At 38.1% G+C, this 27,603-nt stretch overlaps 1 protein-coding gene across 1 annotated transcript in view; it reads left to right on the top strand.

The window, feature by feature from the left end:
• The window catches only part of RASEF (RAS and EF-hand domain containing), a 55,611-nt gene that overhangs the window by 20,983 nt on the left and 7,025 nt on the right, over positions 1-27,603 (top strand). Inside the window, exons 3-16 of the mRNA XM_034774807.1 lie at positions 341-431; positions 4,782-4,877; positions 6,144-6,221; positions 6,899-7,014; positions 8,784-8,852; positions 11,615-11,699; positions 14,058-14,149; positions 16,954-17,185; positions 18,188-18,325; positions 18,602-18,749; positions 20,508-20,589; positions 21,755-21,869; positions 23,535-23,654; positions 24,995-25,071. Of these exons, the coding sequence (XP_034630698.1) occupies positions 341-431; positions 4,782-4,877; positions 6,144-6,221; positions 6,899-7,014; positions 8,784-8,852; positions 11,615-11,699; positions 14,058-14,149; positions 16,954-17,185; positions 18,188-18,325; positions 18,602-18,749; positions 20,508-20,589; positions 21,755-21,869; positions 23,535-23,654; positions 24,995-25,071 (1,539 nt within the window). The remainder of the gene's footprint in view (positions 1-340; positions 432-4,781; positions 4,878-6,143; positions 6,222-6,898; positions 7,015-8,783; positions 8,853-11,614; positions 11,700-14,057; positions 14,150-16,953; positions 17,186-18,187; positions 18,326-18,601; positions 18,750-20,507; positions 20,590-21,754; positions 21,870-23,534; positions 23,655-24,994; positions 25,072-27,603) is intronic.

Genomic DNA, 27,603 nt, shown 5'->3' with positions numbered 1-27,603 from the left:
TATAGACTAAATGTATATAGGGCCTAGATCTATTGAGAAGATGGTGTATTTCTTACATAGTCATTTTTCAGAGGAGAATTTCACTTTAAAGGTTTATTTTAAAGGGAAAAATATGAAACCAACTTTCTCTAAACAGAGCATAAACATCATAGCTTTTTGTCAGTACTGCAGTATCTATCTTTCAGCCACTAATAAAACTGTGACATAATTCCCTCTCATGTTTGGCCCATGTTTCAACATTTGCATGTGTATGTTTGAACTGGATAGGATGTATTTTTTCTCAAATTTTCTTTGAAGTCAATGGAGGACTCATTAGAGTATATTCATGTTTAAATCTTAGAGCTCAGGATAAAGCAGCAATACAGCTCAGTGAAATGGAGGAGGAGATGGATCAGCGGATCCAGGCTGCAGAACACAAAGTCAAGAAGGAAGTGAGTATTGGATATTCCCAGCATTTCATAATTATCAGGTTACTCCTGCCCCTATTGAAGTCAATATTGACTTTAAAGGTGCAGGCTTCAGGCCCCAATTACAAAATATTTCTCATGTTGATTTACAAATGTCTAATAGTTTATGGTATCACATTTTCCAAATCATCTTATAGGGAAGTACTATCATTTGGTTTTGATGCCTGTGGTCAAGGTCTACAGGTGTAACTGAGCAATATTTCCACTGAAGTCATTTGCTTGAATGTGTGCTGTAGAGAATTTAAGACAGACTTAAGGTTACCAAATGCCTGAATATCATAGAAATGTAGCACTGCAAGGGACCCCAAAATGTCATCTAGTCCAGTCCCCTGTGCTGAATTAAATTATCCTTCCTTATCCTTTTCTTTTAAAAGCATACATTTGATGCTAATGAGGAACGTAATTCTTAAGGAATGATTTGCACCGTGAATGTTCTAAAAGCCATCCATTTCTCCTGCAGAAATAGGGGGGTTGTATCTCCATTTAACAAAACTCCCATTGAGTTTAAGGAAGGATTGAGGGCTAAATGATTCTCTGAACTTCCATAGGCCTCAGGGCAGGTGCTACCTTTAAGGCGAACTAGGCAGTTGCCTAGGGCGCCAAGATTTGGGAGCGCCAAAAAGCGGTGCCCCCAATTTCCCCCCCACAGCAGCTCCCCACCCCGCTGGCTCGGGGAGCCGTGTGGCAGCTCCCCACCCCAGCTCACCTCTGCTCCAACTCCTCTCCGAGCACGCCGCCCCCGCTCTAATTCTCATCCCCTCCCAGGCTTGTGGCGCCAAACAGCTGATTGGTGCCGCAAGCCTGGGAGGTGGAAGAAGTGGAGCAGCAACGGCATGCTTGGGGAGGGGGTGTAGCAGAGGTGAGCTGGGGTGGGGAGCCGCCACTGGGGGGGGGGTGCCTCATGGCGGGACGCGGGGGAGCTGCCGCAGGGCTGAGGGAGGGGAGGGCGCAAGGTGGAAGTTTCGCCTAGGGCATGAAACTTCCTTGCACCAGCCCTGATAGGCGTGATCCAAAGTGCACTGAAGTCAATCGAAAGACTCCCATTGACTTCAGTGGGCTTTGAATTTGGCCCAGGAAGAGGATAAAACCTCCCAAAGGACATTTTTCCATTTTCCTCACAGAACAGATTGGCTGCTTATGTGTAAGTAACAAATTGCAAGACACAGTGCTCCTATGTTGTTGGGTGGGGAGCGGAAGGGATTGACCACTGAAGGGGACATAGAATGGAAGGATGACATCACCCCGGGGAAAGGGTCTAATCAGTAGTACCGGTGCCCTAAATTTTTCTGTCTTTACAGAGTTATGTACTGATTATTGTTTGAACTGTTTAATCTGCTTACTTTCCTTCCCCTGTTCATGCACAATTATTTTTTGAGAGATTCCCAGAAGAGGGAGAGAAATCCTCTCCCTATTGTAGTTAATGGGAATTTTGCCATTGTCTTCAGAGATTTTAGGTTTCACCAATTATCTTAATCCAGTTGCAACCTTGATGGACTGTTGGAAGAATCCTTTTCTCTTTATTATTTATGAGAATATATATTAGAACCCTAAATGAACTATGTAATAAAAGGTAGAAAATACAATAGACTACATACTCCTCTTTGTCTATATAACATAATGTTATGTTAAACCACTATTACATTCAAATGTAAACCTACTTCAGTATATAATATGCCTAAGAACAAAAATAAAGTTAAGATGGTCTAACACATGCACAATAAATACATCAAATAGTTTTTATTGTTATTTATTTATTTATTTTATTTATTGTTTAATTTTTGTAGCCTACACAATATACTAGGACCAGTCTGCATACTGGAAGACACTGCCCGTTTCACCAAAAGGGAGCACATTATTATAATAAACTGCCAAACCCTCATTACCACTTATATCATTAATGGTTATTTGATTGGTTAGTAGGTGAGACGGTAAATGGTATTCGGATAAATATGCTTATGTCATTGTCCTGTAGTATGTTTACAGTAAATAATCATTTTGTAATATAATAATCAGTGATTTATCTATCAGTTTCTTAGAGGGGATAGAACACACATGATGACATCAAGGTCTCAGGTGTGAATTCAGTAAAATGGTGTGTTATAATATGTTTGGCAAATGACAATGTAAATCACAGGAAAATAAGGGAGGATGGGCACAACTGTATATCCTGCTGGGAAGTTATGGAACATTTACATGTAGGAAACAAATACATTACTTCTGGAAAAATTTCCTCTCTGCACACACAAATAAATCGCAATAATAAATAAATAAAATGTAACACTCTCAACAACCATGAACAGGAAACATGTATCAAAGGTCAGGCACAACAAGCCATAGCAATTGTGCATTCGTCCTGTCTGGTACATATTTCCGAATGTAGATTGTAATCTTTATCCTAATACAAATCAGTCTGTACCACGGGCTAAAGAGTTCTAACAAATATGAATGGATGGACTAAAAATCGGATAAATGACAGTTTTTTAGGACCACTGGGGTGAAATCCTGGCAACATCAAAGTTAATTGCAAAGCTCCTCAATGGATATGTCTACACTGCAGTTAAAAACTTGCGGCTGGCCCAAACTGTTAAACAGCTAAGGAGCTGTTTAACAGTGGTGCAGACATTTGGATTTAGGGATCCTGCAAGGGGGGGAGGGTCCAAGAGCTTGGGCTCCTGCCTGAGCCCAAATGTCTACATTGCAATTAAAGAACCCCTTAGCCTGAGTCCCACAAGCCTGAGTCAGCTGACACAGGCCAGTTGTGGCTGTTTAATTGCAGTGTAGGCGTACGCAATGGAGCCAGGATTTTACCCTTGATACCTAAGTACCAATATCAAGGATGGGCTGTAACTTATTTCTCCTATCATTCTTTAAATTACTTTTCTTTTACATGTTTCTTTCAGTTCAAAGCTCGACATATTTTTCAAAAAGTAAAACGCCCCGAGAGCAAATGTAACTTGCCGAGATATTTATTTTATGGGATTGTTCTAAGCCATAAATCTTAATGGCTGCAGTGAGCACACTATTGTTTCAGACAGTGTGCTGACTCACACCAGTGTGACACCTTCCTCCATATGATATCTGTATTTTGAGTGTTCCCTGCCTTCATGTTTTCACCAGGCAGGCAAACAATTACTGTGCAAGTCATACTTTAGGAATCTGTACAGGTGTCAACAGAAGGAAAATCCTGCACTAGCTAGACAAGTGATTACCTATGTTGCTATAATTAAAACACACGCATACCAAAGGCTCTTTTATGAAAAGAATTGCACCCTGAGTAAAGTTTCGGTCTTTGTTTCTTTCCATAAATAAAATCTGGCAGCTTTCTCAAAATCTTCATTTGCCAATGCTGATTGTTGTGACACCTTCTGGTTTGTAGTGCTCAAGTCAGAGTGGAGGCCTGCAGTGAGTTTAACACTCCCATCTACAGCTCTGGAAGCCTGTGTAAACCTTATTGATTTAAAAAAACAAAACCCTAGTAATCCACTTGGACCAATGTTCAAACTAAAAACCTTCCTGAGTCCCCTACAAATTAAGATACTGTCACCATCCTTTCTCATACTCATACCTCCCCTTTCCTCCTCTCCAAAATGGGATAACAGCAGTATTGCTGAAGTTGTATCCAGAGACACTTGGGATAGATGCATTTTTATAACTATATAAAAATTATATCCGAATATGATACAACAATGCTATACTACTACATTATGTACTGAAGTGTGATTTGAAGTAGAAGGCTGATTTGAAAAGCATAATCTCTTCCCAGAATATATGATAGTAAAAAAATAAAAAAAAAATAAAAACCTCAGGTGAACTCTCCTTTTCAATTTCATTGTGGACACTGGCAACATTGAAACAAGGAAGTATGACATGAATTACAAAGAACTGTCACACAAATTTATCTTGGGAACAAGCTTGTGATATTTTCTGAGGGGAGAAGGGGGGAGAAAGATTATTTACTCTGGGACCATATGTGTCTTCTGTGCAAATCACACACTTGTCTAAAATCCAGCTGAGTCCACAAAACTAGGTTACGTTTGAATTAAGTAACATTGGTGAACTGACCTGAAGTTTAACTCCAATCTGCTAAACATTTCTCTTCTACAATTCAATGCCCATTTTAGTCAATTGAAAGGCACCTATTGACTTTGAGTGTTGGATAAGACCTGTAATGGAAAGCCAAAGATATGTACTTCAAGTTAAAAGGAAATTGTTTGGCTTTACAATAATGAAATGTTTAATACCTTGGTGACCAAGATTTTAAAGAAAATGTTTAAACCTGTGTTTTGACTGTTAATAAAATACCAAATGTTACAGGAGAAGCGGAAAGCTGAAGAGGCACTAAATGATCTCAAGCGTCAGTATGAGAATGAAGTTGGTGAACTTCAGGTGACAATAAAAAAACTTAAAAAGGTGGGTAGCTTGGACTTGTGCCTAGAATTCTGTGGATGATATAAGAGGGCCTGACCTGGGGAGATGCTAAATGTTTCTTCCGAGGTAGCTAATGGGAGCTAAGGGTGCTCTGCCTTTTGCTGTAAAATTTTTCCAGATAATGTGCATCATTAAATGGCAATTTAAAAATAGTTTTTAAAATTGTGTTGACTAAAATACCCATTGCTGTTGTCCTTGAATCCATTCAGTATAGTTTACTGAAATACTTTGCCAAAGGACCTAACTGCTAGCCAAATAATATTACCAAATAATTGCTTATGATTATCAAGAAACTGGCATTTTGATTACCCAGTAGCAGTCTGGAATTTTATACATTGGAAAGAATCCAATTATCATTTATAATTATTTGTAATTGACAGAATCATAAAGGGGTGAAAAGGATCTAATATCAGATGTCGTCATATCCATCCTCTTGGCAATGCAGGACTGTTCTTTGCACTATTAGGTTTATCTCTACTATTAATATTCCTATCTCTACGATTAACATTCGTAATACTGCAGAGAACCCCAAATCTGAACTCCCAGAGCAGGGACCAGAATCTGAATTTTGCAGTTGATACGTACATCTGTGATGGGATAAACCAGAACCCCAGAACTGAATGCTCGCCTTGAATATTTGAAATTCAGATTTAGGTTTTTGTGGCTGGCCCTTGCTATAGCTATTAGTAATATTGTATGTGTCTTTCAGCAATATGAATCCTGGATGTGAATTGCACTCCATTTTCCTCTTTATTATCATTAAATCACACTTATAATTCCACTGATATTAGTGGAAGTTTCCTGTGAAAATGCTGTAGTTCTCTTATTTTTTACTCTGGAGAGAATTGGGGCTAAATGGGTTGGGTAGATATGCACAGCTCCACAGAAATCAGGGGAACTACCAGTCTTATTACCAGCAGAGGACCAGACCCTTGGTTGGTTTCTTGTGTTGCAAAATGACTGTTAACATTTCTAGCAATACTAAATTCTGTAGAACACATTTTGAGAAATTTTCAAAATATTTTTTCTAAAAAGGAAATGATATAAACTAGATAATTTGGAGGTGGAAATTTCTTATGTGTACACCTGGAGAACTCATGTATTGATAAAGACCTTTTGTAGCTTGAAAATGCACATAGGTGTCTTTCAATATAGCCCTTGATCCAAATGACTTTCATTGACTTAAGTGGGCTTTGGATCAGTCAAGAATGTGTTTTTAAAATTTGCACATTTTATTTGCTCTTTCAGCTGGAAGAACAGTCAAAGAACATAAATCACAGAGAAGATTTGGCTGAATTAAAAAAAAGAATACATGAATTGTCATTGGTAAGAGCTGATTATAATTTACATACAGAAGATGTAGATTCAACCTGCACTTTGTACTTTCTTCAATACTGATTTGTTTTCCCACTTCAGAACTGATATTAGAATTATGAGGCTAAGAGATGGCTCTCTTTTGTGTGTGTGTGTGTGTAAAACTATTTAAGGTGGTGCGATTGCTTATTCTTGGATAAAGAAGAAATAATTCTGTTTAAGTAGATATGAATTCTATATATACTATTTATGGTGTCATTTTTGTGTATGAGAAACTGCAAAATCTGAACTTAAATTGAGTTTTTGAGTGTTAGAACTATGGCTCCAATATGGCTCATGGTATGGAGAGCATCTTCACTCAGATATCATTTATATCTATGGAATGTGCTTAACTTTAAGCATGTGAGTAGTCCCATTGGGTTAGTTAATTAACATTTCTAAAGTTAAGTGTGTATTTAAGTGCTTTTGCCTACATCAGAGATTTTGAGTGTCAATCTTAAAGGTTTACCTTTGTAAATTAGCTTTTCATAACTGGCACTTTTAACAGTTATATTCTTAACTCTATTGAGATTTTTATATTACTGTTTTTTATTTGATTTTGATGTTCTTTTATATTTTAGTATTACAGCACTTCATTATTTTGTGATGGCAGCTCTGTTGCATAAACTTCATTTTCTGTTTTTCTTTAGGAAAATCAGAAACTTAAAAAAGATCTTTTAGAAGCACAGACAAGTATAGCTTTTCTTCAGAGTGAATTAGATACTTTGAAAAGTGATTATGCAGATCAAAGTTTGAGCTCAGAAAGGTAAGATACTTCACATTATAACATTTTTATTTGGGGGGAAAATAAGTTGGTTTGTGTATATATTATATATCTAGTCAGTAACAATTATTTTAATAGATCATAATTGGCAAGTATATATGTTAAAACTGATATATTATCTACTGTTTACTTAGTAGGCTATAATGGCTCTGATAGAGCAAATTTTGGGCCTGATCTGGAATCCCTTATTCATGCAAGTAGGTTCACTGACTTCACTGGGACTTCAGTAGCGAGTAAGAACTACAGGGTTGGACCCTTTCTTTATAACTCCATTTCGCTGAAATACCCTTGTCTGTCATGGTAAATAAGGCCATGGAAGTCTTCCAAATCAAGGGTGAACCTGTGAAAACAAAAGTTACTCTGACTATTTTGAGACCTTTCACAAGAAATAAAAGTTAGGGCTAAATTATGCCTCTCATGAGGCTGAGCCGCATTGGAGATGGAAGGAGTCATAATTGCCCCAGTGATGGTGCTAGAGGCCTTATACCTTTGAAAGGTACAGTGGCTAGTGAGTGATGAGCATGTCTTGCTACACCTATCCAGTAGGTTTAGCCAGGGTCCGCGTAGTGCAGAAAAGGAAGATCCATAAACCCATTAGCACGTCACTCAGAGATTTACCTATTGGACTATCAACACCACTTCCTGTATTCCTAAACACCTGCAGCTAAATTATGGCTGGCTGCTGGTGGGAGAATAGGGATTTCCTTCTGTCCCTCACCTGCTACAGCATGTTTAAAATGGAGCAGTAGTAATTTAAGCCCCAATCATTCAAATGGCTGTGCTGTGGCACACTCTTATGTGTGATGAAAGCCCCATCGAAGGCAGTGCGGCTCTTCCTGGGAGCATGAACGTACCCACATGCTGTCAATTGTAGGATTGGTCCTTTTACCTTTAGAGTACATCGGAGTCAAATTGGCATTAATTTCTTGTGCTAAATCCTCCTATAAAATATTTGTTGAATTCAAAGGATTTTGTACCCACAGCAGGAATAGAGACAATTTTTAATCTTTGGGGAAGCTAGAGTTACAAAATTATAAAATAATAGCTGTTGGCTATTGATTAAATGAGCAGTTTGATATCATGACTAAATTTGTCCACTTTTAATAAACTGAGATAAATGAACTTCTGTTCCAAACACAGTGTTTCCATTATTAATGAAATCCCTAGGTTGTGAGGGGGATCAGGAGGGGGCTGGCAAAAGCCATCCAAGTCCCCGGCTGTCTATGTCCAGGCACGCTGGCCAGTTTTGAAACTTCTGTACCTCTTAGAATTTCCTCGTGGGTGGAACCCTGACTGTTCACAAGGTGCTGGCTTCTTGTTTCCACCTACTGAATTACATTTAGAACATCAGTAATTATCACAGTTGTCAAAGTTGACACCATTGGGATAGGAGATGGTCCATGTGATTGTGAATTGGATGGGAAGCATTTGCAAAACAGTCTCTCTTTTAAGACATGATGAATGTTTGAGAACTCCTGGGCTGTTATCAAATTGCTAAAATATTTTAAAAACAAATTTCTTTTTTAATATAAACAAACCAATCAAAACCTGGTGTAACTTAAACATTCAAACCAATTCTCCCACCCCCCCCCCCCCCCCAGTATAAATTTGCAGCCCTCTAAAAATATTTATTTTAGGTTTCTAATTAACTCATTCAAAATCTGTTACAGTTGAATTTTGTTTTCTGCAAGAGTTAACACTCTAGACAATGGAGCAGTGTATGTAGAGAAGTATAACTTTATATTTTGCAGAGACCTGGAAATGGTCCGAGAATACACTGAAGACAGAGAGAGCCTGGAAAGACAAATTGAAATACTTCAGTAAGTTTTTAATAATTCACTGTTCTTTATTTACAAATTTTATTCTGAAGTGTGCACAGCTAAACATGTTTCTCTAGTTGTAGGGATATCTTGATGGAATTGGAGAAGAAAATATTAAGGGGAAATGGTTTTTTTTTAGCTGCAATTTAAACTGTTTCTGTTGTAGTAGACTTCACTTTACTACCTGGACTATTTAAGAATAGCTTTAGTGTCACATGCAGCAACCTGGGAACACAATGTAAAAATACTATTTGAATTTTGTATCCCTCCATGGGATCCCTATATCCCAAAAGATGAAAGTATATTCTGTCTCAACTCTTCAAAAATTAAATTGTAATGGCTCAGATATGTTTGGACTGGTACTGGTTGACTGCTTCATTCTTATTTTACCACAAAATAACTGCACACATTATTACCTTTATATATAGTACTATAATGATTTCTGACAGCCTATCCCTGATGTCTCTCTTTATGCATGCTACAGTTCTGCCTGCATTTTTTTCTTTAATGCTGTTGAGCAGAGGGATACTGGACCATATCATGCCACTGATTTATAAGCGGAACTCCTTATTGACTTAAGGGAGCCAAAAATATTAAAGATTTATCCACCACAACTGCCAGCTTCTTCAATTCAATATTTGTTAGTGTGTGAGACTGCTGAGTCTTGAATACTTTTTGGGATTTTTGTTCTTAGCTTAATTGCCTTTCATTTCTTTATAATAAGCTGAACAAGATCCTTGTATATCCGTGTTATTCTAAATATTATCACTTGGCTCTTTTTTTATTGACTTTGCCTCTCCAGTAACTCCCTCTTTTATCGTTATCTTTAAAGCATCAACAATGTGTCCAGTGCTGTATGGCGCGCACACACCGCTGCCTTAAAGGATCACCCAATCTAAATAGTTTTATATCCTCAGCAAGTTTCCTCCTCATACTCATGAGTTTTCTTCCAAGTAATTGAACCAAATCTCTCCTTAAAGTTATCCCAGTGGCACTCAGACACTTTCACCTGTTCATCCCAAATCATTATCATTTACAAGCAGTTTCTGGCTTTGAGATCCAAATAACTCGGCTGAAGTTGCTCATCTCCCGTGTTCTACTTATTGACCTTGCAGAATTCTTTTAAGGATTACATAGATTATGTCCACTCCTCCTACCACCAAATATTTTCAGTTACTCAAATTTTTGGAAAGTATAGCATTTATGATCTTCCTTTTGTGAATTCAAGATAACATTCTTTATATGTCACTTTCTAACTTTCAGGTATGCCCCTATTTAATGATCTTGACTTTACAACCTTCGGCCCTGATTCCAGAAACATATATGTGCTCAACTTTACTACCACGAGTAGTCATATTATTTTAATGTAGGTTTTTTTGGAATGTAATGTATACAATATATAATATTTTAATGATTCCATAGTGGACCAAATCATTGGGCTTCTCCTTCTGAATTTCTCCCGCCATAAGACTTTGTACATCAAAGGCTAGCTATATGTTTGCATGCAAAGATAAACAAAATAGTCCAAAGAGAAGAAATACAATGAAGTGTGCTGTAAAGATTGCTAAGCAGTCAAACTCCCAGCTGGAGGACTAAAATAACCTATTCTGTTTTGTACATTGTCCAGCCATGTTGGAAGAAAGACGCAAGGCAATGGATATGGTATAATTCGGCCACAAATTTATTCATCTAAAATAACTAGGAGTTCCTAACATTAAATTCTACAGTGCAGGTCATAATTATTTCCTTAATCATTTCCACATAATCCCCAACCTAGTCCCAGCCATCTTCTTGCTGAGACCCTGCACTCTACCCTTGTATGAGGGTTAAGGAGGCTAGGAAAAGGAGAGGGTTGTTTCCCCTCTGTACCAGATGTAGGAGCCCCAAACCCTCCTTTCTCAGCTCCCTTAAGGGATGCTTCCTTCTAAATCCCCTTCCAGTTCATTTGATCTGATAACTGTATCCCTTTCATAATGAGTACCTACAGTGGACATCCGCCACACAGAGGTGCCAGCAGTTAGTTTGGCTGCCTCCCTCTATCCCCTCTCGGTTCTCAGATATTTACCAATTCCTTCCTTAATATTGGACAAAAATATGTCCACTCCCTAGTGTACCGCTAAGTCCTTTCCCTCTAAAGAAAGAGAGGCACCTACACTAAACAAATCTGTAGTGCTTTGATTGGGCAAATTCCGTTCTTTCCATACTCTTGTAGAAGTATGACTCTCCTTGCTGTTCCTTAATTGATTTGTTGACACATTGTGAGTCAGGGTGTCAAGTCCTTCCCCCCCCCCCCCATTGCAGATCAACTGGAAGGGCAGTGCTCCTCTTGACCTGGTCCAGTGACCTCCTGCTCTTTCATACTCTGTCCAGGTAAACTTTCCCCTCTTCCTCCTCTTCCACTACATATTCCAGAGAGAGCCCTTAAAGCGGTAATAACTCCTTGTCTTCTGGCCAGCTGACTAAGGACCTCGTCTACAGTTGCAGTGAGCCCAGTTGTAGTTCACAGTTTACTTGAGAGTAAACATCCGCAGTTGTTCATTGGAAAATGCTCACAACATTACACTTTGAGTACAATAACGGCTCTGGGCCACACTTCTCATTAGAGTTCATTTAAGAAAAAAAGAACCTTTCTAATTCCATCACAACTGCTGGATTTGACAAGATGTAACCTGTAATGTAAAAATCTAATAATCCTTTTTTTACTTAACCTATTATAGAAGTTTTGCAAGAAAACTTTAATTTTGTTACCTGTTTCATCTTAGATCAGCTAACAGAAAACTACATGACAGCAATGATGGTTTAAGGAGTGCACTAGAAAACAGTTTAAGCAAATGCAACAGATCACTGGTATGTAATATAAAATTATAAGTTATATTAATATATTTTATATAAGGGCCATATTCTGCTGTCTCTTACACCAGGGTAAACTGAGAAAACTCCATTGACTTCAGCAGAATCATTCTGGGTTTACACTCATGTAACTGAGAGCAGATTTTGGTGCAGAGTTACTACATTCTGAAGTTGTCTGTTGTTTCTATGTGTACATAATTCCTAGTAAATATTGGGGTTATACACATGCATATCAAGAGATGAAAAGATCCTTTCCTTCATCCTGAAATGAATATATTTACATTGGAACCCTCAAATACTGAAGACACACTTTTGCACAAAACAGCTTGAGTCTCAGCAGAGATTCACTGTAATCTGAATTGCAATCTGCCATGTAAATACATTGACAGACTTCAGGACTTTCATTATATTTAACGGACACACAAGAGTTTCACTGTAACTGGGTTCACTTTCAATGGGTTCCACTGCCCCACCTCTAAGAAGCCACTCATACTTCCTGTGCTCTGGATTCTCCCTGTTCGCTGTAATTTGAAGGAAGGTATGGCTACACTTCGAGCTGCAAGGTGTAAATTCCAGCTGAAGGAGACATAGCCATGTGAGCTCTGATTGAACCAGTGTGCTAAAAATAGAGTGTAGCTGTGGCAGTGTGAGGAGTTAGCTGCCTCAAGTATGTACCTGTCCAAGATGCTAGGGATGTGCTTGAGGTGGCTAGCCTCTCACTCCGCTTGTGCCACTGCAGCTACTCTATTTTTAACATGCTAGCTCTGATCAAGCTACTGTAGGCATGTCTCCTCAAGCTGGGAATTGCACCTCCAGCTCAAAGTGTAAACAAACCCTGAGAGAAGTCTGGTTTGATAAGGACACAGAAACAGCAAGACATAGTACGGTTAAATGTAGTGGCCACAATTTTATTCATTTAAAACTCTTACCTAGCTGGAGTAGCTCCTGCAAAACTACCCTGTGGGGGTTTTCTCATGGAAATGTCAACTGGCCCCAATAGTCCCAATGGACTATACACTTGAGGATGATTGTGAAGGCCAGGTCCCCTCTATACCCTCAGGCCTGCCAAGAGACCTTGATCAGAAGCTAGAGTCCCAAAGAACTCCCCATCTCCACGTTGGAGGCAGGCAAGATAAGATGAGAGGAGGTACATGCTGAAATATAGAGACAACTCCCCCACTGTGCGCTGAGGAGATATGCCTAAGCAGTCCACTGAGCTACAGGGACCTCCTCTGGACTCCTAACCCACCAACTGCACTGGTACCATCCAATATTGCAACAGTTGTAACGTAACCCTCTCCCTCCCCTCAATCAAACATTCTGATGCTGGGTGAAAAAACCATCCAGCAGTTTGCCAGTTTTGCCATATAGGAAAAATCCCTTCCAGACCCTAAAACTGGTTGTCAGCCAAGCCCCTGGCATTACCAGAGATCCAGCAACTGGATGGGTTGGGAAGGGTGAGGCTGAAACAGGAAGCCCACAATGGCTACCCTGCCTAGGCAGCAAACTGTATTAACCCTCCTCCCCCACGAAATGGGATCCAGCATCATTCCCACCACCCAGTGAGAGCAGTGGTGGGTGGGCCAGGCTCCCTGAGTCCAGGCTCAAATGTACCATGTGACCCTCCTCCCTCTCCCCCATACACCCTGCAGCACAAGGAAGAGAAAAGCAACCCTTACATGCTGAAAGAAAAGGGGAAAGGGTGAGAGAGGAAAAGAGAGGGGGGTATGTGGAACAGTCTCAGCTGCTCCCACTCGGGAACTCCACTCTCTCCCTCCAAGCCACTGCTTATAGCCCCATCACAGCTGCACCCTGGCTGGAAAGGTGAGCACATTTTGGTAAAATAGATATTGAGACTTTAAAATTTGGTATGATGTCTTCCAGCAGCCTGAATGTCTGACCTGAGGGTATTTGAATCACATTGGTGATTTCGCTCTCTCCATCTTGACCACCTACATAATTCTAACTGGTGGCTATTCCAAAATGAGAAACAAATCTTAGGTCATTCCCCAAAATACTGCATTTCCAAAAAACTGTATTATAGTTCATGGAATGAGGTCACTTACTCAAATGACGCTGTTATACAGACCAGCCACTTCACTCTCTCAGAAATCCCATTGCTGCTTCGTGGTTGATAACTCCAGAAGTTGGGGTCCATAATGTCATCCTAACATTACATATTTGAATGTAACATGTTGGACATGTATACATGTTGACATCCAGTCCTGTTTTAAAGGATAAGGAAAAGAAAAAGTTGGATTTACATCATAACATACAGCAGCGTTAGCTGTGATGGTTGTAATCTCATGTGTACAATAAGATACTTATAGACCTTTCTACACATGTCTATTACAGCGTCTAACAAACATCTCCCCGGGGAATACAATTACTAGAAGCAGCCCCAAATGTAATGGTGGCCAGTCTCCTCAAAATCCACGATATGACAGGTAGGCCTGGTACATTTTTACTTAAATTATAGCATAACGATGGACCATTATACATGTCTTAAGACAGCCAAATACTTAGTACAAAATGACAGAGTTAAACAGCCTGTTCTAGCTTTTCCCAATTCCAACTCAAGAAATTCAAGCAGAATTCAATTTGTGTCCTCTCAGCAGGACCAAGCCTTACAAAACATGATTCTAATATAGACCATTCTTAAATGGTCCCTTCAGCTCTGGTTTTTCAAGATCTTTAACCTGTATAGTTGGTGTCCCCTGTGTAATACCTTCTATCAGTGTATGAGGGCCTGATTCTTCAAGGGGTTAAACATCCTTATCTCTCAATGAAATCCCAGTTAAATGAGTATGCTCAGTATTTTTTCTCAGCACTTTGCAGAATAGAGTGTATAGAGAGCATAAGACCATTTAATTAATTTTCAGCTTCAGAAATTCTTGGGATAACTATTAAATGGTCAAAGCAACTAACTGTCTGCTTTGTTTTATTGGATATAAGTTCTAGATTCAAAACCCACTGAAGTCAATGGAAAGACTCCCATTGACCTCACTGGGCTTTGGATCAGGCTCTAAGTGCAATAGGTCGTACCATTTTACTGGCTTGACACATTCTCTTTAGAGTTAGCTACAACTGCAGTGAAAAATGTGTTTTCTTTCTTAAATGACAGATTTTTCTCTCTTTTTTTTTTTTTTTTTTTTTTTTTTTTTTTCCCCTTTGGTATTACTTCAAACTGCATATAGCTCTATATTAGGGCCTTTATATGGTTAACATATATATTTTGGCAGTGGGTTGACAATACTTTTGTAAACATTAAATTGACTTTCACTTTACACTAATGATATCCAAATATATCATTAATTGAATACTATTATTGAATCTGCTGTCTCCGTGTTGGAAACTTGTTTGCAGGCTATAACACTCTGATTGCAACAAACTATCTTTCTGCTGAATGCAGATAAAATAGATTCCCTCTTGTTAGATCCTCTGTATATTTTGAAAGGAGATTTCCCTTACTAAGTTGCACATTAAAAGAAGTAATTTTCTGAAGTTAAGGAAGGAAGAAGTCTATTTAGCAGGCCTTAGGGATATCCTTCTCTGAGAGCGTTTAAAAAACACCAACCTGCTATTCTGTGCAATCTAGTGTATTCCAATCTGAAGTGAAAAAATTGACTTCTTCAGAAGTACACGTGCCAGAGGTAAAACTCATTCCTGGCAGGTATGGCTTAGCAGTATTTAGAGAGAGATGAAGTTCTGCTCCCAAAATGTCTGTCCATTTTCAACACTTTGTATCAGACAAGAAACATCAAATCAGTGTTCAGAAATCTGGGTGCTGGTTTGGATTCTAACTTTGCCTTTAAGACATTTTTAATAGTAAATATATTTTTCTTTTCTCTGGTCATATAACCTCTTTTATATTAAGTTGCCTTAAGCACGTATGGAATTCCCAACACTGATTATGTGCTTTAGTGATTTTGAAAATTGACTAATGTAGTCCTTTGAGGTTATGCTTAATGCTCTTAACTTTGCTACAATATGCACCCTTTGTTCTCATATATCAGTGACTTTCTATAGGCTATATGCATGAATACAAATAGTATTACAGTATTACTGTGGTATTCCAAAATCAAGATCATGAGTATTTGAATGAGAACTCATTACCCTGGGAGCATGGAAATAGACAGTTCTGAAGTTGTTGCAACAGAAAATGGTCCCTGTAATGCTGACCAGTAATTGATAGAAATTATCTGGGAGTAAGCAACCCTACGAATCCCAATGAATAGAAACTACAGCCCCACAGAAGGCTGCACCTCCAGGCTGCACACTAGTGCTCAGATCACTTGGCAACAAAACTCTACAAGAAACAATGCTGCCATTGGCTATATTAGCTGCAACTGTGATCTCCACTCCTATAAGATAGAGCAAAGTTCACTCCACTACTTTCAGGCATTTTCCACCCCACTTTACTTTTATTTGCTCCTGTCCCTGCTTGCTGCAGGTAGGGGCTGGAGACCATAATACCTTTTTTGAAGGTTTCCCTCCCTCCATTTCTCTTTCTTTTCCTTTCCCCTTTTTGTACAAATTATCTTAAAAAGGAAAGACAGTGAGTCACTTTTACTTCAAGCACTACTGCCATTTGAGTATCCTATTGTATGTCATGGCACCCAAAGCAAAACAAAGATAGCCTTGGAAAAGAAAAGAGAATCAAAGGGGAACATTGTCTTGGAAAGGAGGGGAGAGTCAAGCCCATACTTACGAGAAACCAATTGTTTCTGGCTGTTATGCCAAAGATTATGTATAGGACATCTAAAACTGGAACTGAACATATACCTGCGCTGCTTCTTCAACTGTTGCTGCGCTTGTGATTTCTGCTGCCTCCTTTTTCATATTCACAGATATTTGCAGGACAATAAGTTATGAGTAAAATCTGGCTACATCCATTTATATTCAGAGACCATTTTCCAGGTCCTGGGATGGACTAATATCTCTACTGCTCTGTTTTTAATATGTTCATGGTACAATGTTCTATTTTTTTTAACAACCATTTCCTTTTGGATTAAGAATAAGAATGCCAGACTGTGAATAAATACAACGTCCTCACCATGGCATGTTAGATGAACTGTTTGGGTGCTCACTGCTAAGGATCTAAATTAAGGAATTCATTTATTGGAGATTAAAAAAATAGAGATTCTTCTTTCAGTAAAGAGCAATAAAATGTGTACCTGAAATGTCTTATTTTGTTGGGGAATCGGATCCTGTAAAAAGCATATCCCCTCCCCCCCACTTTTGTCACCAGATCATCTCGTTCTTCCTATGTGGATGAAGATGAGTGTTTAGCCCTTTGTGACCCTCTGCAAAGGATAAACTGTGATGCTGATAGCTTGTCTGAAAGCTGCTTTGACAGTGGTTTGTCTACCTTGAGAGACTCAAATGAATATGATTCAGAAGTGGAATGGAGACATCCAAGAAGTTTTCAAAGGCCACACTGTATGCAGGACAGTTCTGGTGGTGATGCTTCTGATACAGATGTAAGCTCCAGTCTTATTGCATTTCTAAGAGACACCTTTGTTGGGAGGCAAAATTAGCTCCCTGTTTGTGAAGTGAAGTCTATCTTTTTTACATAAGTCAGGGAACCTAAATTGTCTTTACCTGGGTCATAAGCATTAAAACAGAATTAATAGGATACTTTTGTGGGATGCTTAAGGGAACACTCTGTGGTTTAAAAACAGTCCCATTTTAACTGATTTTATAGACCCATTAATGAAGCTATAACTTTTCTTAAGTTTGTAAAAGTGAATTTAATATTTGTGAAAATTGATAAATTATTAGCTCTGAAGATTAAAGTCCTCCTCTTATCAACTGAAGAGATATAATCGAGGTAATACATCACCCACAGCCTGCCAGTCTGCCTTGGCAGTGATGTGAAAAGAGAATAATAATAGTATTTATTAACACTTACAACATTTTACATGCAGAGATCTCAAAAAAACTTTACAATGTAGGAAAGCATTGTTGTCTTCTTTTGACTAAAGAGGAAGCTGAAATGGAGATAGATGTAGTGACTTACTGTGAGGCAGTGACAGAGCTGGGTATAGAATACTGGCCTCCTGACTCCTAAGTTGCTCAGTCTCCCTGACTCTTCAGTCCTGATCTTTGTGTTGAGAATGCTACTAAGGGTACCAATTAATGTCAACTGCGGTGACTTTGTTTAATTAAGGAGGTGGCTCAAACTTATTGAAGTATTTCTTTCATAACTTTTGAAGTAATTTTTCTCACTATTTATTGTTATCCTTTTGAATCTGAAAATTTCCTTGCTGAAATCTTTTATTCCTATTACATCTGGAAACCAGCTTGATGTTTTAGGGTTGTTCATGAGTACTAGGCATTTGGCACTGATTGTTCTTGAGAACACTAGAGTAGAGAAAGATATTTGTTTTGGGGGGAAAATCCAAGATACATAACACTTCAAAGCACTATTTTTTTCTGAATTGAGATATTACAAAAATAGTAACATTTACTGGTAATTGCAGGTTCCGGAGATCAGGGATGAAGAGGCTTATAGCCCTGACAACAGCAGTACAGCAGAAGATTGGAAATCCTCCCAACCAGTCAGTCGAAGCAGCTCTAGTGCTTCAACAAGGAGGTGTCTCCCTGCCCTCTCTCCACAGGTAACCAGTCCAGAGCACTTTTAGAATCATAGAATATCAGGGTTGGAAGGGACTTCAGGAGGTCATCAAGTTCAACCCTAGGACCAATCCCCAGGCAGATTTTTACTCCAGTTCCCTAAATGGCCCCCTCAAGGATTGAATTCACAACCCTGGGTTTAGCAGGCCAATGCTCAAACTACTGAGCTATCCCTCCCCTGCTTAACTATACATACTTAACTATACTGCAGTTTTTTTCTCATTTTTAATATGGATTTGGTGGGCTCTTTTTGCTTTTAGACAGACACAATAGACAGTAACCTGAAATACCCTAAGTCAGAGAAGGCTTACAAGATCGTTCTTGCTGGAGATGCAGCAGTAGGGAAATCCAGTTTCCTTATGAGACTTTGCAAGAATGAATTTCGAGGAAACACCAGCGCAACTCTGGGTAAGGATTTGAGATCTAAAGCATATGGGTGCCTAAATGTGTATTAGGTTGGGGAAACTAAATGGTCATGTTTATCTTTATAAAACATGGAGCATGTTCCTGAACATCCTCTGCACAAAGACACCCATTAAAATCAGTGTGGAGGGGCTGCAGTATCAGAATCCTTGAGCCTACTTTAAAAAAAAATCCTCTTTCAGTTGTCCATTATCTTCTCTTTCCTGCTATGATTGCCACCCCCCAGCACACCCCTTGTGGCCCCTCATGGCCCTGCAGTTGCAGTGCACTCAGGCCCCCTGGGAGTCTTTCAGCAAATTAGGTTGGTTCAGAACCATGTATCCTCTTCCTGGGGTCTGATTTATTAAGACTTTCTACAAAGTGTAACTCACTTTGTTAATTTCCCCAGTTTATGCCCACTCTGGATCCATATAAGAGTCTCTTGCTCCTCTTCAGGTGGTCTCCCAGCCCCCTTTCTGGAACTGGGGTTGAACTTCAAATTGTCCCTCAAGTCAGGAGTCTCCAGCTTCCCACCTATAGTGGGGTTGTAATTTAGGCAATTACAGGTCTCTCTGCTCAAGACAGGAACCCCCAGCTCTCCTCCCAGAGCAGGGTATACTTTAAGAAGTCATTCTGTCTCTCCTTAAAGTAGGATCCCCAGCCTTCTGGATAATTCAGAAGTTATTAACTCTCTCCTTAAGCCAGGAGTCCCTCATCTGTACTCATTTAGGTCACCAGTGGAGCCTCAGCCAGATTCTCCTCCAACTGACCCTTTTCCTCTAATTAGTCCTTTAATCCTCATGCTAGGAGGGTTCAGCAGGCAAACTTTCTCCTTCTGGTGTCATCCTTGCTATTGGGGAGGCAGCGTATACGCTAGTCCCCTTCTCCCAGCTCATCTCCAATTGGTCAGGTCAGAATGGAGCCTTGCCACACCCACTCTGCAGTAACTTACTTTCTCCAAACAATACTTATACTCGGAACTGCTTCCTCTCTACCAGTACCTCTTATTATCTAGGTCTTTACATATATCAGACCCTCCCAGAATCCTCAACGGGCTTGCGAGTGGCCAGGCAGAAGGGGGACACTTAAGGATCCCAACCCTTATCTCTGTCCTTTTTCATATCATTTTCTCTTCATCCTTTCTTCTTCAAAGTGTTCTTGAAGCCTAGTATAGCTCTAATTCAAATGCAATTGGAAGGATTTTAAAAGCTTGGAGGTCTCAACATTCCAATCTATATTATCACATCCATGAACTACTGTAGTTATATTAAGTTCAAAGCTTGACTTTTTTTATCTGCCCATCAAATCACTTGTGTGTTTATTTGTTGTGATTTGAGGGTTTTTTTGTTTGTTTGCTCCTTGTTTGGAATAAGATCTACTATACAAAATATTTTCTGTCCTTCTGTATAAAGCTTTTATAATATAACATATGTGGAGCTTTTTGTTTGTTATGATGTGAAATTTGCATCAGTAAATGCATGAGAGGATGTTTTAATTCCCCCCCCCCCAAAAAACCAATTGATTATGCACCATAATACACTGGGGGATTACTGTGTTTTTTTGGGGTGCTTTAACTCTTGAGCTCTTTTTCACAATGTACTAAATGACTTGTAATTTGAAATGGCTGTTACAGCCTATTATTTGAAATATATCACACTGTTATTCATTTGTAATTATGTTGATAATAGTATTAATGTAGTTCTTAAATCAAAGCCAATATTATGTCCACTGACTAGTTTTGTACACTTTATATTTCTTTTTAAGGAGTTGATTTTCAAATGAAAAGGCTTGTTGTTGATGGAGAACCTACAGTACTCCAGCTATGGGACACAGCAGGACAGGAGAGGTTAGTAATGCTCAACAAATTACTAGGATGTAGATGTGAATTGACTTGTTTCTTAGTGAAGAATTTGTATTCGCATCTGACTTTTTTCCTAGTTGTAAGAAAAATAGTAAGTTTCTTGTCCACATTATTTCTCCTATTTTTACTTTTCAGTCCCTTCCTTACTTTTGCTATTACAGACCTTTACCTTTGTAAGGGCTCAGTCTTAGGAGGTGTTCAATGACCTAAATTCCTATTCGGATTCTTGACCTTGATTCCCATTGAGCACAGCCAATTGTCTCTTCTGTGGTATCCAAAGTCTTTTTAAGAGAAGCATGATAAACTTGCACAAATTGCTGAATTCTCATAAATGGATCTGTAAACTATCTATGTAGTTTTATAAACTCCATAAAATCCCATGAGATCCTGGACTACAGAGAGCCAATACATTTTAGCTGACACAATTGTGTGTATATTAAGGTGCCTGATCTAATTCCACTGAAGTCAGTTATAATCTTTCCATTCACTTCAGTAGAATTTGTATTGGGCATGCTGTCTGTTTTTGCATTGAGTGAAGACGGTGTATTATGTGGAATAGGAAGTTAAAAGGTATATTTGGCCCACTCGTTTTTCATCATTATGTGAAGAATCTCAAATGTGCAATGTAATGCCTTGTCAGTAATCATAGTTTTGGAGCAGGGCACAGTACGTTTACAGAAAAGAAAGCCCTCGATAATGGAGGGACTCATCCCTGTTGTAAATCCATTGGTTTCATATTCCACACCCATTTTATTGACTTCAGAAATGTTATACTAGAAATGAATTTGGCCCACTGTGTTTATGAACTTTGCCTCTCAGACAGGAACCTAAACATGCTACCATATCACTGAAACTCCTGTGTGAAGAAGGTGTCCTACATGTACATTGCTGTTTACTGCAAAGTGTTGTCTGACTGCCGTATAGGATACTGCAGGTTTTAATGGAGTGTTTATAGAAGTGCATAAATAATTTGGAGAAACCTTTATATGAATTCAGTAATACATGCAAGTTTGTCACATTTTTCTTCAGAAGGCTGTGGGGGAGACAAATGTATTAGCTTAGTCTGTTAAATACAATAATGATTCATTATTAATGATAGTAATATTAAATCTATGTTTAAAATGTTTCAAACATCATTTTTTTCTAAAAGATTTCGAAGTATTGCCAAGTCATATTTCAGAAGAGCAGATGGCGTGTTACTGTTGTATGATGTGACATGTGAAAAGAGTTTTCTTAATGTACGAGAATGGGTGGATATGATTGAGGTAAGAACTTAACTGTGTGAAATCTGCAAAGTACACTTACTACTATGTAGTCATTTTAATATTTTTTTAATTAGGAAATGGGCATTTCCTTTGGGAGAACTGTGGTATGGGTCAGAACCATGGAGTCCTTTTAGGGATACTTGTTTTATTTGCTTTTAAATCTACATTAAGGTGGTTGTGTTGCAGAATTGGCCAACATGCAGTTTCCACTAGTAATGCAAGTTAAATGCATTGCTGTCAGGATACAAGAGATTAAACTAAATCCTGACACAAGCTTCTAGGCTCTCATTAAAGTTGATGAAATGTGGTGTTTGGTATCACAAAATACCATGTAATCAACCATTTCATATTGTTTCCCCCCCATCTTGTCTGAATATCTCACTTCCCTTTGATCTGAAAATGCAATACTCACCCATTTCAAATAGCTTATGGGAACAAGGTCAATTTTCTTTGAGGCCTCTGCCACAGTACAGTGTTTCTTCCTGTACAACCACCATCTTTCCTATAATCCACAGCAGTTTTCCCCTCTAGCTTTATCTTATTATTACCCTTTTGTGTTACCTGAATACTAATTTGCATTTCATAAAAAGGGCTTCCCTCCTTTGCCCAAAGGTGTTTAATAGAAAGGAAGGTGGTTAGAATAAAATTTCATTTGCCTCTTAGAAGGAATGCTTTTTTTACCATGGAAATTGAATTAGCCCCTGTTTTTAGAGGTAATTGTGTCATATAAAATAATATAAGAATGGACATAATGTGTCAGACCAATTGCCTATGTAGCCCAGAGTCCTGTCTTCTGACAATTGCCAGTACCTGATGCTTCAGAGGCAATGAACAGAACAGGGCAATTTCTAGTGATCCATCCCATCGTGCAGTCCCAGCTTCTGGAAGTTGGAGATTTAGAGACACTTGGAGCATGGGGTTACATTCCTGACCATCTTGGCTAATAGCCATTGATGGACCTGTCCTCTATGTACTTATCTATTTTTTGAACCCAGTAAAACGTTTGGCCTTCACAACATCCCATAGCAATGAGTTCCACAGGTAGACGCTGAACTATGTAAAGAAATATTTCCTTATTTCTTTCTGTTTGTTTTAAATCCACTGTCAATTAATTTTATCAGGTGACCCCTAGTTCTGATGTTATGTGAAGGGGTAAATAACACTTCCTTATTTATTTTTTCCACACCATTCATAATTTTATAGACCTCTATCATATCCCCTACTTAGTCTTAGCTTTTCTAAACTGAACAGTCCCAGTCTTTTTAATCTCTCCTCGGATGGAAGCTGTTTTATATTCCTAATCGTTTTTGTTGCCCTTATCTATACCTTTTCCAATTCTAATGTGTCTATGTTGAGCCATAATGTGCAGTGTTAATTTCCATAAGAATTATCTAGCAAATACAATTCTTGTTGGAAATGCATTCACTCCTGGCAGGTTCACTATTAAGATGGCTATTTTATATGTTGTTTTATCTGCAAAGTGTTCAACATGACTGGTGTTCAACATATTTTAACTATCATTTCTTGCATTAATATTGCATTGTTTTTAGATGTTTTGGTGGTGAAGTAATTAATATGATGTGTGCTCCAATAACATGCTGCTATATTTGACCTTTTTTGCATTCAGAATTTTCCAAAGGTAAATAAACGATATGTTTATTACAGGATGCAACTCACGAGAATATTCCAATCATGATGGTGGGTAACAAAGCAGATCTTCGCCAAACAGTTTCAGAACAAGGACAAAAATGTGTACCAATCAACTATGGAGAAAAATTGGCCATGGTAAGACCTATATCTAATTGTTTCAAATTTAACTCCTCTTAAAAACTTTAATATGAGGTCTGGATAATTCACGAAAATAATTGAGTCAAAGAGTCTTTTACCTTACAGTCACCAAGATGGAATTTGGCGTTGGATGGGTAATGCATACTTGATGAGGTTGAACAATGTCACCAAATAATGAATAATGAATGAGTTAGCTGTCTCAGTCCAGAGTTGTCATCACAAATTGGCACATTGTTGACGTTCTCAGAAAAACGGTCAAGAAATTCATGAGTCTGAATAGGGTGACCAGATAGCAAGTGTGAAAAATCAGGATGGGGGTGGGAGGCAATAGGTGCCTACAGAAGACAAAGCCTCGAATATCGGGACCGACCCTGTAAAAATCAGGACATCTGGTTACCCTAAGTATGAGACTGATCTTGCCCACTCAGCATGAGTTCATGTTTGTACTCTACTACAGGTGTGAGGCACATTACTGAGAGCATGTCAGGAAACTAGCTTCTGCTTCTCTTGTACCCTTAGATGTTCTGAAATTGAAGTATTTGGGTTTCTAAAGCCCAGATTTTCAAAGGTTTTAGCTGCCTACCTCCCCTTAAAATAAGTAGAAAGTGGGCATCTAAATACCTTCAAGGATCTGGCCTAAGTAATTCTGCACCACTCTCTAGCCATGACTGCAGCAGTTTTGGCATGATTTGTTACATAGGAAAACATAAGCAAGATTCCGGGAACTTGTACAGTGGATCTGCACATCCTGGTTGCTGGGGAGCTGTGCTTTATGGGATTCCTCACACCACTGGGGGCAGGGTTTTTTGGCTAGCCAGCAGTGGAGCAAGAGTTTGCTCCATTGGTAGATCTGTGATAGTGCAGAAGCAGTGGCCATTCTCTGTGCAAAGGTATGTGGGCCAAGAGCTGTGGATGCTAATGTAGATAGTACTAGTTAAATACCAAGGTGTCAGGGGTTCTGGAAATGTGATAGGTAGAATTTGAAGCTGTTACTGGAGCTTACAGCTTCTGTTGCTGGTTTGCAGCCTTGCAAACAAGATTATTCAGGCTGGACCTTGGGACCAGCCCAGGATTTGTTCCTGAATCAGTTACATATCTTAAAAGCTCTTAAGTTTAAAAAGCTATAAAACTGAAAATAACTGACTGGTACTTATTTCTGTAGTATTAAAACTAACATCTACAAAGAATTAAAAGGACCAAAAAATCCTGTTCACTTTAATTTGTTAAATCTGCTCTTCAGTAGTTCTTAAATTTTCCGAGGAAATCATTTGGAGTAAACATTTAGACCTAATTGTACAATCGACAATGTAGCTGATCCTTTTCTTTTCTTCTCGCAGACTTATAATGCACTATTTTGTGAAACAAGTGCTAAAGATGGAGCTAATATTGTAGAAGCAGTTCTTCATCTTGCTCGGTATGTAGTCATGTTTCTAATATCAAATATTAACTTTGTTGGTTAATATCTATTATATTTACTTTATAAATAAATGTAAAACAGGATTTATTCTTAAGGTTTTACATGGCATATATTTTATTTTATTTATAGAGTTCATTTTGATCTTAATTGATCCTAGTACAACAATTTTCAGTGTTAAATATCTATATTCTAAACACATTTAAATTGTGTATATGTATATAAATATATCTCTGTAGAATATAGATATTTAACATTGAAAATTGTTGTACTAGGATCAACTAAGATCAAAAGAGGACTCTCTAAATAAAATATATGTGCCTTGTAAATCCTTTAAAAATAAACATAAAACAGGATTCATAATTGAATAAGTGAATCAAATAAACGACTTTAAAGAATCTACACCACAAACACTAAAACAATATGAACATATTTACAGACAAAATTATGTTAAAGTAGAGCTCAAATATGGATCCCATTCTTTTAAAAATGTCTCTGGTTGATAAATTATACTTTCTAATGAGATGCATGCATTTATTCTTTTAATCTTTTCATACACTGAAGACACATTTGGTTTTGTATCATTATATATGATTTTGCTACAGACAATTATAATCACATACATTTTCCTTGATGTCTACTGAATGCAACTTTTTTCTAAACTATTTAAAATGCAGACATCTGGATTAAATAAAACAATCCCATCTAGCAAAGCTTAAACGTACTAGATAAATTCTGACCAAAACATTGCAATTTTCCTACAGTTTCCAAACTAGTATTCATTATGATTACCGGTGTGCCTATGTAATTTTTAAAGGATCAGCAATATGCATTACATTTAATACATGGAGCTCTAAACTGGAGTCAATTGCTCATCATATTTATTTGTTTTTACTCTGAAGCTTGATATGAGAATCAAATCTTTTGACTTGAAAGGTCAATATTTGGCTATTCCATGCTACAGTATTTTTAACAGTAATAGCTTAAATAAAAAATTGGATTATTGGAAAGAAGTAATGCTGTCTGTTCAGTCAGAAAATGGAAAAATACCTATACTTCCATTGAGAACAGGTGTAGCAGAAGTATAGTCATTCATTTATATCCAAATGTCAATACAAAGTTAATTGTTAACTTGTATGACTCATTTCCAGGCACCTGACTATGAATGCAACAGAGCATTGTGCTGTTAGAAATTTCTACAGCACAGTTACATAATGTTAAATCACAGGTGAAAAAACATGTTAAAGGCAACATTTGATTACAATAGTTCGATTATAATAGTTCAATTTTGTGAAGGGACAAACTGCTCTTCCCATCTTGCCTATCCCCTTTTCAATACCTTGAATATATGATTAGAACCAGTCTGTTCACTGGCTTAGTGAAAGTTCCTTTCTGAGGGATCTGTTAATATTTGGTATATTTGAGAGCAATGACAGAGGCACCAGATGCTGTCCAACAGTTTGGTCTGAGATGGATGGTTATACTCGGGGATTAATATTTCTCATTTCCTGGAAGTAACATCTCTAACTTAACATTTCAATGGGAAAGTTAGACCTCCAGACCCATGTTACTTGTATTTAGGGTTTGATTCTGCCACTGTTACTCATTTTAAGTAGTACCATATTGATGTCAGTAACTGATTTCAGTGGAACTACTTGGTCTGAGAATTGAGACTTTACAAGACACATTAATAATACTGGTACAAAATTGAAAATCACATGTACAGATAAACCAATTACAAGCATCTTTGTAACAAAGTGGCTAATGATATGCACTATTTCTCAGAATAGATTTATAATTGTATAATAGTTTCTTACTTTAGTATATGAATATCTAGGGCCCTTTGCTTTCCTCTTCTGTGATATGAGGAGGGGAACAAATAAAAGAAAAATGGGCTACAAAGGAATGGAAAACATAACTAATTGTCTAGACCTCAAATTGAAGTTATATAATTTAATAGTTTTCACATAACAACTATACTTATTTCCTTCTGCTAATTTTGCACTTTGGCAGAGCACTTTGTATAGAATTATTGCTGCCATTCCAAAGCAGAAATTATAGAGAATTTCACTCAGTCCCAATCCTTTCATTGATTTCATAAACTAAAAACATTTTCACAAACTGTCTAATAGGATAATTTACCTTATAAAGCAGTGGCTGACAGTGAGCAGTGCATTCCTTTTTATTGCTCTGTGTAACATATTTTGAGTAGTATCAGAGGGGTAGCCGTGTTAGTCTGGATCTGTAAATATCAACAAAGAGTCCTGTGGCACCTTATAGACTAACAGATGTATTGGAGCATAAGCTTTCGTGGGTGAATACCCACTTCGTCAGACGCATGTAATGGAAATTTCCAGAGGCAGGTATAAATATGCAGGCAAGAATCAGTCTAGAGATAACGAGGTTAGTTCAATCAGGGAGGATGAGGCCCTCTTCTAGCAGAAGAGGTGTGAACACCAAGGGAGGAGAAACTGCTTTTAGCCAACTACAAAAGCAGTTTCTCCTCCCTTGGTGTTCACACCTCTTCTGCTA

Source organism: Trachemys scripta, chromosome 6 (genome assembly GCF_013100865.1).
Source record: "Trachemys scripta elegans isolate TJP31775 chromosome 6, CAS_Tse_1.0, whole genome shotgun sequence".
Lineage (NCBI taxonomy): Eukaryota > Metazoa > Chordata > Testudines > Emydidae > Trachemys > Trachemys scripta.
Note: the sequence above shows the minus strand (reverse complement) of the source record. Positions and strands in the feature narration are given on the sequence as shown.